The sequence below is a fragment of the Colletotrichum siamense genome (genome assembly GCF_013390195.1).
Source record: "Colletotrichum siamense strain Cg363 chromosome Unknown KSG_Cg363_contig02, whole genome shotgun sequence".
Classification (NCBI taxonomy): domain Eukaryota; kingdom Fungi; phylum Ascomycota; class Sordariomycetes; order Glomerellales; family Glomerellaceae; genus Colletotrichum; species Colletotrichum siamense.
In genome coordinates this window covers 3,011,566-3,023,861 of record NW_023501015.1, presented here as the reverse complement: position 1 = coordinate 3,023,861, position 12,296 = coordinate 3,011,566, and the positions used below count along the sequence as shown (strand labels likewise).

The 12,296-nt window shown below is 54.3% G+C and overlaps 3 protein-coding genes across 3 annotated transcripts; 1 reads left to right on the top strand and 2 right to left on the bottom strand.

Moving 5' to 3' along the window:
* Positions 1-272: 272 nt before the first annotated feature.
* On the bottom strand, positions 273-1,712 carry CGCS363_v002781 (uncharacterized protein; the record flags this gene model as incomplete). The annotated part of the gene is made up of 3 exons (XM_036634630.1): positions 273-806; positions 862-1,245; positions 1,359-1,712. 3 exons carry the CDS (start codon positions 1,710-1,712, stop codon positions 273-275), a joined length of 1,272 nt encoding a protein of 423 aa, XP_036499536.1.
* Positions 1,713-2,635: 923 nt separating this feature from the next.
* Positions 2,636-3,997, bottom strand: CIA1 (putative cytosolic iron-sulfur protein assembly protein 1; the record flags this gene model as incomplete). Its single annotated transcript, XM_036634629.1, has 1 exon — positions 2,636-3,997. The coding sequence occupies one exon, from the start codon at positions 3,995-3,997 to the stop codon at positions 2,636-2,638; it is 1,362 nt and encodes a 453-aa protein (XP_036499277.1).
* A 4,968-nt stretch (positions 3,998-8,965) lies between these two features.
* Positions 8,966-11,984, top strand: ykoW (Signaling protein YkoW; the record flags this gene model as incomplete). Its single annotated transcript, XM_036634628.1, has 5 exons — positions 8,966-9,132; positions 9,185-9,239; positions 9,288-9,794; positions 9,854-11,545; positions 11,604-11,984. 5 exons carry the CDS (start codon positions 8,966-8,968, stop codon positions 11,982-11,984), a joined length of 2,802 nt encoding a protein of 933 aa, XP_036500732.1.
* Between the last annotated feature and the right edge of the window lie 312 nt (positions 11,985-12,296).

Here is a 12,296-nt window from a genome sequence, read left to right as displayed (position 1 = left end):
CATCGACTGCCTACAAATCGGGACCGCACCAGTTTGCGTCACGGCCTCCAGACTTCTCCTCGCTCTCGTCTCGACATAGTTAGCCTCCTGGAGCGAGACGGTACAATTTATGGCTGGCTTCTGTTTCTGGCCTGTCCAGCAAACCTCCTAGCCTGACGAACTAGTGGAGCGAATAGCAAGAAGCGCCTTCCTGGACGTGAAAGGCACAAAATGCAGCCCCATGCCATGTCACACTCCTGTCTGGCCATGAAACAGTCTATTCCTCATGGCACTCAGTAGTGGGTGTTGTAGCCACCCTGCTGAGAAGAATTGCCAGCATACGAGGGTTGGCTGGGGTAGCCACCGGGCTGGGAGCCTTGAGGGGTCCCACCACCGTAGGTTGCCGGGTTGTATCCGCTATACTGCTGTTGCTGTTGTTGGTTAGACTGAGCGGCGTAACTGTGCTGCTGGCCATATGATGAAGGGGGTCCGCCAGAAGGCGGAGGAGGGTACTGGTTATGAGATTGCTGAGGCGGCGCCCCATAGGCGGTGTTGTGATGCGTCTGGCCCTGGTTCGGCGTGGAGTACTGGTTAGGCGGTGGAGGAAATGACTGGTTGTGATTCTGGGCTTGAGTCGGCGGCGGAGGATACGACTGTTGGTTGTGACCCTGGTTGGAAGCGGGCGAGTGGTAGGAAGAGGCACCTGCCGGTGGGGATGAGTGCTGGGTATGCGTCGAGCCCGACGGCTGGTAAGAGGTAGGAGGAGCCTGGCCAGAGTAACCGCCGCCGCCGCCAGAAGCGCTGTTGGAGTATCCGTAATCGTTGCTCTAGAAGGACAATCAGTAGTGTCACATGGGCGTCTGCGCGTGCTCTAGAACCTACGCCGTGAGCTGGCTTATTACCGCCAAACATATTGGCGACACCGCCCATGAGAGAACCTGCGAGACCTCCATGCTGCTGCTGGTGTCCCGTAGACTGGCTGCCGTGGTAGTTTTGCTGCTGTCCCTGATGGCCTTGTTGCCCCTGTTGCTGCTGCTGCTGCTGCTGTTGCGGTTTGTTGAGGAAACTGGAAGCCAGTGCACCTCCGAGTTTGCCCAGAGAGCTCTTTCCCCCACTACTAGTGTTGGCGTTGTTATTTCCATGGCCTCCAATCCCACTGATTAGCTGACTTGCAAGCCCACCGAGAGGACTTGAAGAATTCCCATGGGAGCCTGATGAGTTGCTATGGCTGGAGTTCTTGCCAAGCAGCGCGTTCATAGCCATGCTCTGTAGACAGACGGCAGGTCAGCATCATGTAGGCAGAGAAACGTAGCAACAAAGAAGACGCAAGGAGGCGAGCATAAGATCTTGAAGACGATAAGGACGACGGGCAGACGTACACCTAGGCCACGGTCGCCCGTCGGACCATCAAGACCTCTCGTGTTTGTATTGTCGGGCGGCATGGGAGGGTTGACGGGCTCCAGGGTGCCATCGGCGTGTCGCACGGTCTGGCTACCGTCGGGATGGGTGATGAGTTCGGGCTGAGGAACGCCGTACGGATGATCAGAGGGTTGGGCAGGAGTTGCGCCTGTGGGAGCGGCGTCGGTCGGAACCTCCCATTGCGAGACACCGGTGGAAAGCTGCACGAAGTAGTACTTCTTGCTTGAGCCATCCCACTGGGCGATCCAGCCAGCAGGGAGATGGGGCGGGGCAAACGTGGGGCCTTCGGTGCCCGGCGAGGTCGGACCTGCCATCAGAGAGGAAAACGGCGTCGTCTGGTCGTAGGCGAACGGAGGATAATAGTATTCGGTGAGGCGGCGAGGATGGAGTGTGGAGGTTGTCGAAGGTCGAGAGAAAGTGGTGTTGGGTGCAAAGGACGGCGGGGACGGTTGGAGGGTGGACGCGGGTGCGGTGCTGTGCGGTGCGTTGCAGCCAGGTACGTTCTTTAGGTACCTGTTCGTGCGGTGTTGAAGTGGAAGGTAATTAGGTATGGATGGATATTGGCTGCACGTATTGGCTCTGCAATTGGATGGCCCCGGGAGCTTAGCAAGTAAAGGAGGTAGGTATCTCACCTACCTCAAAGTAGGACCCAGGTCCAGATTTTGAATTGAAGCCGACGGGAGTACCCAGATTCTTGGTAAGGTGCTCTGTATATTACCTAGCACGCCTAGGTAAGGTAGGTAGGTAGGAAGGAGAAGAATTGGACGAGAGCCGCCTGAAGTTACCGCAGTCAGAATAACAGACGCGCTGAAGAAAACCCTGTTTCACTGTCTGTGTGCCAATTTGAAGGGCTGGTGACGACAGCTTTTAGCACTGCCCCAACCAAGTTGCTGACCATTGAACTTGCTGAACTGCACGCTTGCGCTGCCACGCCGCCTTGCGCCCTTATGTTCACCCGGCCTTCATCTCAGCACCTTATCCGACAACGCAATCCAGAGGTTTCAAGTTGTTTCTGTCCAGTGACAGGGGATCAGGACGAGGACGGGACAGGACGGGACAGGACGGGAGGCGGCCTCAAACACCTCGGCCAATGGATGTTCCGCTAAGCCACAGCCCGGGCCCTGTTGCCGCATCATGTTGTGGCTTAGCAAGTATCAACATCATCTGCAACTTGCAAGTCATCATGTTCAGACTCAGACTGTGGATCTCGATCCCTTTGCATTATACTGTTTGGCTTTCAGATGGACTTCGTGTCCGAGCAAATGACCTGCCAGGGACGCACCATGCCTTCATCACCGGTTGTGACAAGCATCTCCTCCGTCCCTTTTCTCTCTGATCCCGCGTCGTACCTCTTGCACCAGGTAATATGGTTGATCTCGTATGGACCGTGAGCGTTCGGTACCGTCGCTTCCACCCTCCACCTCCCTGATTGACCCGGTCGCTCGCTGGCTTTCTCAGGTGCTTCTTCGTCGTCGTTTCCCATTCCGACCCTTGTATCATCATACTCCCGGTACACGGCAATGACACCGTCACTGCCAGTGCTGGCCATCAATCCTGTGTCGGCGCTCCAGGTCACCGAGTAGATGTCCCTCGTATGCGCCTTTGGAAGGATGGCGTCGCAAACCCACTCCTCGCGAAGCGACCTTCGCATGGTGTTGGGAATGCCCCCAAGTCCTGGACGGAAACCCGAACCTACACTCGCCCCGTCCTCCTCGTCCTCCTCTTGTAGACTCCATAACCGTATGGTCTGGTCCGCCGAATAGGTCATCAGCCTCGGGAATCCATTGTCCGCACGCGGCTTCTGTTCCCACTGCACACCCCAAACGGTGCCGTCATGGCCCTCCAGTACCGCCACACAAACCCATTCTCCATCGCCATCTTCGCGCCATATCCGGACCGTGTTGTCGTAACTCGCGCTCGCAAGAACATCAGCGCTGTACCTTCTACGCGAGTTTCTCCCGGGCACATCGGGACACCATGCGATGCCCTTCATATCTCCGTTATGTTCGTTGAGCACGGCAACCGTCTCCCACTCATCATCCCCTTCGGAAGCGCCCACATCTTCCCATATCCACACAGTCTGGTCTCTGCTACACGTGGCGAGGTAGGCGCCTGAAGGCGCAAATGAGACGCCCTTGATCTCCGAATCATGACCTTCCAGAACCAGGGTGAACTCCCAGTCCTTGTCCCCATCATCGTCGCTGTTTCCATTGCTGTTGGCTCGCTGCGACGAATTAAGGTCGATCTCGAGGGAATCGCTGGCAGTGTCGTGGCCGGAAAAAGGTAGCTCGTCATCCCATCGCCACAGGCCAGCAGTAGAATCGAAGCTGCCGGTGACTAGGCAGAGCTGTTGAGGTGGGAGATTGGGCTTCCAGGCAACTGAACGAACGGAGCGTGTGTGGCCGCCGGAGAGGCTGCTGTGCGAGGACAGCGAGGATAGCGAGTAGATTGTGACCGATTTAGAGTGGGCGGTCGCAATTAGAGGCAGCGTCGGGTGCGGCACCGAGCACCATGCGCGTTCGTAGAGATCAGGCTTGAAGGGCGGGAGCGGACTGATGCGGATCGCCAAAGATGGCGGCACATCCGTTGACGCGGGCATTGTTATGGGGGTAGTCGCAGCGAAGGCGGTGTCGCACAACTGACTGTGCGTACTGAACAATCGGCTGCTCAAGATTCACGCAAAATCTCTATATCTACCCACCGTAGAGACTGTTGTTTGCTTTGGAATGCCGGTTGCGAGAGTGGACGCGGCAGTGCTGACGGTGCAGACAAGTATGGGTAAGAGCGCAGGACATCTGGTGATGCAATTAGATGCCCCACCATGCCCTGTAGCATGCGCAATGTTTTCACAGTACAGATAGCAGAGGAGTGAATTCTACCCCGCGGTCGGTGCGTCGCTGGGATTTACTACACTACACCCGGTCAGGTTATGACGGGAGTCCCGTTCTTCCTTTAGGTATCGCTGCTACAACGGGCAATCTTTCTTCCAGCGACCTTTAATCTCCGATAAAGCCCTGTGCCGCCTGTGGATCGCCGTCAGTCGGAGTTGCCGGCCCCACATCGACATTTGCCGCCGGACCGTACACGATATTGATTCAGCAATGGAGAAAAAAAGGAGAGAGGCACCAAGACATTCTTCAAATATGCAGTTTCATGAGGGAAGAAGTGGAGTTGAGAAGCAGGACGGGACACTTCGTGCAGGTGCACAAACTGTCGCGGGTGGGGGTTGGTCCTGGTGCGTTTGGAAAGCGAAGCCATAACTTAAAGGAGAAGGGGAAGTTCAACCACCATCTCAATTTACATCGGTGGAGATAATTTGAGATGTTACACGCATATTCCATTACCAACCAGCGACCCCCGAACCAAACTCTCCGCTCATCGTTCAGACGGTGGGTGACTGGGCCGATGCTAATCCGGTGGCCTAGTCGAACCCGGCGGAGAACCATGACCAAGAACTGTGATATGTTGCCATCAGCCAAGTAAATGCAAACTTTTGGCAATCGAAGGAGTGGCGGGCCGTGATTTGATATCACCTACGTGATCTATTTTTAATTTTTCTTCTTTTGCAGTAAAATCTGTCACGTTCTATCCGCCGGGTTTCATATGAAAGAATTAATGAACGCCATCACCGCCAGCGTGTTATATTGTCTAGTAGGTGGAAAAACTGCCGCAGCATGGTTTCTACAACATGAACGGACCGAGACTTCGGGTTGCCCGACTCATTCTGCGCATTGCTCGCTGATCTACTGGACGACGGGACCATGCCTTGGCTTCGGGACCCGATGTCATCAAAGACCGCATGTTGCATGTAGGGTCAGAAAAAGCGGCATTGTCCGACTCAACTGAGAACCAGTCGTTCCGTATTCCCAGCCGTGTCGGGCATTTCTTCATTTACGGAGGACCTCCGCTAGCTCCCACTTGAACAAGCGTGGTTTAAAGGTCACTTAGGAGGGGCCTTTAGCCCGGCCTAGAGACAAATGCTCAAGTTCGACCTAGCAAGACTGACCCCGCACGCGTGTGGTTTCTGCAGCCGGTGGCTGTCACTTGTCGGATGACGATCTGGAAAGCAAAGTCGTACGAGAAGTCGTCTGTATTCAGAGGATCGCCTTGAGACCATTATCGCCTGCGCCGTTGGTTGGCGCCGGGTTTCCGTTAGCTCAGGGGCTGAAAATTCTCCAGAGCTAGCGTAGCGGTGCCTACAGATGCTGACTTAACATCGTGGCAACGGGGGCTCGAGATGAATGAGTGGAAACCAATGCAACAATAGTTGCTTGCAGCATTAACTCGCATTGCTCAAATGTGGCTAGCCACAGCTGCCATCTCACCTGTGAGATAGCCGCAGACTTTTCGCCCGCACCGGCGAGGAAACAGCAATAACACTATGTGGCCCGCAAAAGTTACGTCGCAGCTTTTGGTGCACCCCCAAAACAAATCATTGAGAAGCGTGGCGCGAGGTTGAATAGATCCCCTCAGGTTTAGTGAACGGATTAATGAGAACCACGCGGCAGAGAACAGAACAACCGTCTTCTGAACCACCCATCAAATTAGTAGCGTAGCATGAGAAAGGAAGCTTGGATGACTGACAGACAGTGATTAATTGACCAAATTCGATTCGGTTTATGCAGGAGGTCTCCCCACAGCTTCACATTGCAAGAATCATCATGGTAGCAATCGCGGCGGTGATCTATTCGATGAGCTGTATGATGTGCCGAGGATTCTGCTTGCTCAGGTAAAATAGCTAGCATGTTGTATGATATATCCTGATGAGAGCTCCTAGTCCAGGTTGGCAGCCAGACTGGAGCAAAACAGGGATTGGAGGCCACACATGACAGTGGAACACAGTCGAAGATCCTGCCGGCTATCGTATTATTGGGGTCGCCGTACTTGTGTGATGACGGGTGAGGGCCCAGCAGCCGAGACATTGGGACAACCAAGCCATTTGAGCGACATTGTGCTTGGTGATACACACCATAAGTCTTGTTTCTTCCAACCCCTTACTTCTGCATCCTCCCGCCTCCTTTCTTCGACTCATGACGAAAACTAAACCTCAACCGCCCTTGGTGAACTCGAGTTGAATTGGCTAGATCGTGATGGCTCACGAATGAACTCAGCGACGGGCCCACGTCACCGCTGCGTCGAGAGTGTCCGGTGCGTTAGGTCACTGCACTGATAAAGGTTGCCGAGTAAACGAGACGAGCTGGCATATGCCATGCAACTGCAACTTTCGGAGGAACGTGTAGTGATAGCGGGGTGACGGGGCTTTCATCCCTTTCCCTAGAAGAGCAGGGACTAGACGGCCGAGCCAGGCCGAGCTAGAAGTCAGCAATGCGGCAGTAATCCGCGAGCATCTGGTGTTTCCCAAGACCAGGTTCGAGTCCATGATTGGCGAAACCTGTGAGAGGCTCCCGAGCAGGATATGCCGCCAACTAGTTGTAGGCTGAATGCTTTGGCGGAACTCGGATACCTCACAGGCACCTCGGCAGCCCTGTGCGCAGCTTGTAGGATGTAGCTAGCCAAGTGTGCATCCAAGGCGCTCACTAGCGTCTTGTTGGCGCATGACTTACATCAATTCGCATCTGTGTATCACCAGAAAATAGATATCGTCTGTGGACCGGTCACCGAGATCTCTTTTGAAGCCCGCACGAAGGTGTTCCATGGCGGAAATGGAAGAGTTAGAGTTCAGCATCCTGGCTGGTCGTGAGAGAGGGAAAGATTTGAGGGTGTCGTAGAAAGACATAGGAATTTTGGTCCCACCTTGGCTTGATGTATGAAACGATGCGATCGAAACTAGTCACATTGACATATTCGTAATCTTTTGGTGGCCGTCACAATTCCACATGCTCGCAAGGTCCATGCAGCTGAAGCTCGGCAACTCAGGATGGCGACACCGTAGGCTAGTGGGACAAGAAAAAGGAAGAAGAAGCAGCAGCAGCAGAAGCAGAGGCAGAAGAAGAAACGAAGCCGGGCTAAGCGAGTTTGACGGCTTGAAACTGAGAGCTTTCGCCCAAGTATCGTGTCTCAAACCGACGAACGAGACTTGCTGGGGTTTTCTATAGAGCCTGATGCCGGCAACCCTGCATTCCCCCTTGTGTCCGTCCGCAGGGATGAGCGCAGATCATCCAATCATCGCCCGAAGTTGTATGGGCATGGGGTAACGCAACATCCCAGCCAATCTGCATCGAAATGCTTGGTTGGGAAAATTCAGACGAACGCCTCCGCGATATTCCTTTCAACGAATAGACCGTTGGGCACTGCGGTTTGTCGCTGCAGAAAGGGTTCCTCCGTTCCTACTTGTTTCTCGCCTGGGAATTCGGGCGTGCGGGATGGAACGGCGCTCCAGCTAGCATTCCTCGACCAGCCGTTGCCCTTACACATTAAGTAGTGGCGTTGAGGCTATTTATTAGCCTACGCCTCTTGAAGACTCGTGGAAGTCATTGTTGGACGAGTCTGACGTTCCGATGTGCTTCTTTGCAAGCAATCAGAGACGGGTAGAAATCTTCACTAGCCGTCTCCCTTGATCCTGGCGGGTCTCTAGAGCTGTATGATGTTGCCGTAAAATCTTGCAGCCCAGCCGTACGTGGCAATACGCACCAAGTTGTGATTGGCTCTTTCTTGTGTATGTCTACGACATTGTCATGCATCGGGCTGGCAAGCTGAAAAGCTCGTCCTTCCCTGCGTTGACCTAACCAAGCTCGGCTGAATGCCGTTTCTTTTCCCATGTTTTATCGGACTCGAGTGGAGATCCATTGATGTTGAACCTCGGTCTCTACTTTCAAACTTCGTGCCGGCTGTGAGAGAAGTGATAGGACCAGCTCTTTCTTTGGATCAGCCCAGACCCAACTATGTTGCCGTCCCGGAAAAACATCACGCTATGGGCAAAAGAAGAAGCCCATCGTGCGTGCGCTAGGTCGTCAGAACCAGCGAGTCACCGTGAATGGGAGGTCCGAGCAGCCTGGAAATAGGTAGGGTCGCCGACCTTGGTTATGTAGGTGTGGGTGGAAAAGAGGCTTGCTCTGATCTTGATCGGCGCAGCTGCCCTTTACCGGCGACCACCTTTTCCCCGATCCTCTGAGGTCGATCAGCTCAGACCAGCTCAGGAACACCCGGCCCTTGCCCAGGCGAGGTATAGGCACATCGGTCAGGACTCCAGTACTTCCTAACATACTAAGTCGTAGCTTGAACACTAGCCATCGCTGCTGCGCCCAGTACAGACAATCAGCCTTGAAGAAGGTCCTCCAGCCTGTCTTTTCCGGATACAATTCTCCATGGTGGGTGGGGATACGTCGTGAGATTGATCACTGTCGCGCCAGAGCGTCCGCAGGTCCCGTACCGCCACTTATGTCTTACTCTGGCATCCTTGATATGTCTTGGACAGGCCCGCAGTCTTCCCTGAGGAAGCACGCCGCTCCAAGCCCCCCTCCCCTTAAGTTGGTTAACGGCCGCTCATCCTCGAGCTTGCCACGCGAGCTGGAATATATATCATTGAGCCGATAGCCCGTCGCGGTCAAGAGAGACATTAGAGAACGAGTCGACCCTGGGTGGACCCTCCCAGCCTATTGTCGCCAACATGTCTGCAACAACAGAAGATCTGTTCGCCAAGTATCACGGGCACATCGTACCGCGAGCCTTCAATGGCGGCTTCATTACACTGAGCTTCGCCGTCAGCTTGATCGGTGCTGCCTCAACGCTTGAGTTGTTGAATCGAAGAACTTCGCCCAAAGGAAAGTTCAACCAGTATGTTGCTTTCGCCCTTTGATCACGGCGCTATTTCGCTCACATAGCGCAGTTTGCTCTTGGTCAGCGCTGCCGTAACCATGGGAGGAATTGCAATTTGGTGCATGGTACGCAGATCAGTGGTGGTTGCTGATTCCTATCTGACATCAAGACAGCATTTCATCGGAAACCGAGCAATCGACTTGGCGGATGGGGAGGCAGAGCTGCAAATCGCATACTCGAGTGGCTTTACGGCCTTGTCTTTCTTCGTCCCAATTGCCGTCCTTCTCGCTGCTTTCGTCGCTGTCGGTATCAATAATACTGTATCTTGGTGGCGAGTTGCTGTCGGAGGTGTCCTGGCTGGTGCCGCCATATGTGGGATGCACTATCTTGGCAACAACTCCATCGACAATTACATCTGTATCTACAACCCAGTAAACGTCATCGGTGCAGCTCTCATCGCTGTAGCAGCCAGTATCGTGGCCTTGTCTCTCTTTTTTGTGTTTCGCGCGGCATGGACGAACTCTTGGTGGAAGCGAGCTACATGCGCCGTTGTATTGGCTGGTGCTGTTTCGGGAATGCATTGGTGTGCAGCTACTGGCACAGAATATCAGCTTGTTCGTCTCAACACCGGCAGCAATGAGCTTTCTCGCAACACTACCGTCATCGTCGTTATTTGCCTGGTAGGTTCTCCAAACGTTATCTGCGGTCGCTGAATCGTCGTCACTGACGTTGTGGGTAGTCTATCGGCGCATGCTTCATCATGGGCGGAACAGCCATCTATACAGCCAGGATTATGAGGCGCTATGCGAGTAAAGCTCAACAAGTTGTGCTTGCCGCTGCCGTATTTGACAGGCACAACCGGATTCTTGTCAACCCCGACGGCCTAGTACCTACCGAGAAGATCACCGACACGTTCCTGGAGAAGAACGCGAGCGACAGCTTCAGCATATCCCACCCTCTTTTTCTGTGGATGTTTCAAGCATCCAGGAACTGGTCAGGTATTTCAACGTTGGTTGGTGGAATGATGAACCACCTTGCGCACCTTCCTCGTCGAGGCCGGGACCGCGACTCTCGAGCTGGTATCCAGCTAATCAACGAGCACGGCGAGCTGATTGAGAATTATGACGTGATTTTTCGGGAGCTCTTTTGCGTTGCCGCCGCCGGCCTGGCTGAGAAGATGAAGGAACACATAACCTCCGCCGGTCTTCTGTGGGATGAAATTCTGCCAACCGGGGCAGGAGGGGAGCGTCCGGGACTGGAAGCGGATCCGTCTCAAGAACCCGATATGATCTTGAACCCCGACGGAACAGCCCGCAAGGTTGAAGCATCTGGCAGGGTCGAAGACCTCGCTGAGAAGGGTCTCAGCCGTCGTCGTCCTCACGAATTTGGTCGCGGTTCGCTTATGTTCTTGGTACGCCGGGTCCATACCGACCGGGAAATCGAAAGACTCGAGGCAGCTGGCTATCGCTTCGCTGAACTGCGACAGGTCGGTAATATTATCGGTTCCAGCATGCAGATCAAGTCACAAGATCTCGAATCAAAACTGCGTAACATGGCCGCTTATGCAGACGACAACAGCCAACTCGAACCTGGCGTACACGTGGGCTTCTTTGGCATTCGCGCTCGTGTCGGTGGTTATGGGTTCGATGTTTTGGTGCGCAAAGGTGCTCGGAACTTGCTTCCCAGCGTACACATGCCCATTGATCGTATCGAGCCGTGGCAGGTGGATTTGCTCCGCCAGGTTAACCGCTTAACACCGCTCGGTGTCAGCAGACGGTTGGCGTCATTGAGTAGTCTGGGCGCCAGAGAGATTCTCTTCGCACAACAGCTGACAGACAGTATCGACGCGTTTCGAACGTGGATGAACGACTCGATATTTAACGAGGCGATTTTGACAAGCACTGTGGTCAATCTTCCAGGAAACAAGGTGGAGGGGTCTGCGTCTCAGCCAACAAGCCTCGTCACCTTTCGCTTGGTGATCCCAATCCACGTCAACGTATCCAGTAGCAAATGCGAGTTCGTACCGCTGAATTTCTTCAAAGTCCACCAGCTCGTTGGTCGCGACGCGTCTCGGCATCTTGCATTTACCCAATCAGTTCATCGCGAGATGGCACCCGTCATCCAGTCCGTCCCATTGGAAAAGCCCAGGCCTACAGTGCAGAGCAAGCGACAGTCTCGTCTGCCGTCCGCCCTGCGCAGGCTTGGACGGCTTGGGCAGTCATACCCCGTCGACTCTGAAGGGAACCCGATACCTACGGTGCTGAATCGATCATCGTCGGCAACGAATTCGCATGGATCGAGTTCGACGCTTAAGCTGTGGCCAGGACGCCGCAGCAGCGACGCCCTGTCACCAGGGGGCGGAAGCTTCGATGCGCCACCGGCATACCCAACCCATGAAGCCGCAATTCAGTCTTCGCCGTTTGGCGGCATAGTAAGTTGAGATATCATCGTGAGAATGGTTGAGTGTCCCGTACTAACAGAAATTGCAGATGGTGAGCGAGGAAATCCGGGTGGAGGTGCACTCGGCAGGAGAGGTCGCCCAGGCGGAACTTCAGGACACAGATAAGACAAGCCGAAGGCCCCAAACTCTGATTGGTAGAAGGGCAAGCGACAACCCATCAACGACGAGTGGCGGGATCGGAGTCGGAGTTGGAGGCGAAACGGCGGCGCCAGCAATGGAAGAGGCACGAGGCAAGGCCTCTTCTAATAGCGATGGCGCGATCGAGATGAGAACGTTGCCAGTGGCCGAAATAAGAACCAAAGTCCACGCCGGGGGCGGCGTCCAGATCTCTAATGTGGAAGCGGAGAGATCAAATGATATTCCCACGTTTGTCGACGAGTTGTTCACGATCTGTGTTGAGAGAAGTTGACGGGTTCACGATGGAAGCGTGTTGGTTATGAACGAGTACCGAAAGCACATGTATGTAGTGAATCAAGATACCCTACCTATTGAATGAGCCAGACCCGGATACCTTACTTAACCAGGTTATCTGCATCATGCATTCATTCCAATCCGGATCAGGATGGCCCCGCTCATGGCTGCTTCATCACTTTTAATTGGTTGATATTCGTTGGACCGCTACCCTCCATTGACGTCAATTCTCCCGCATTAGGCTCTTATGAGACAACTTGAGGGGACCTGAGCCAGACCTGGAGCTGGAATGTGAGTGAGGCATGCGTGC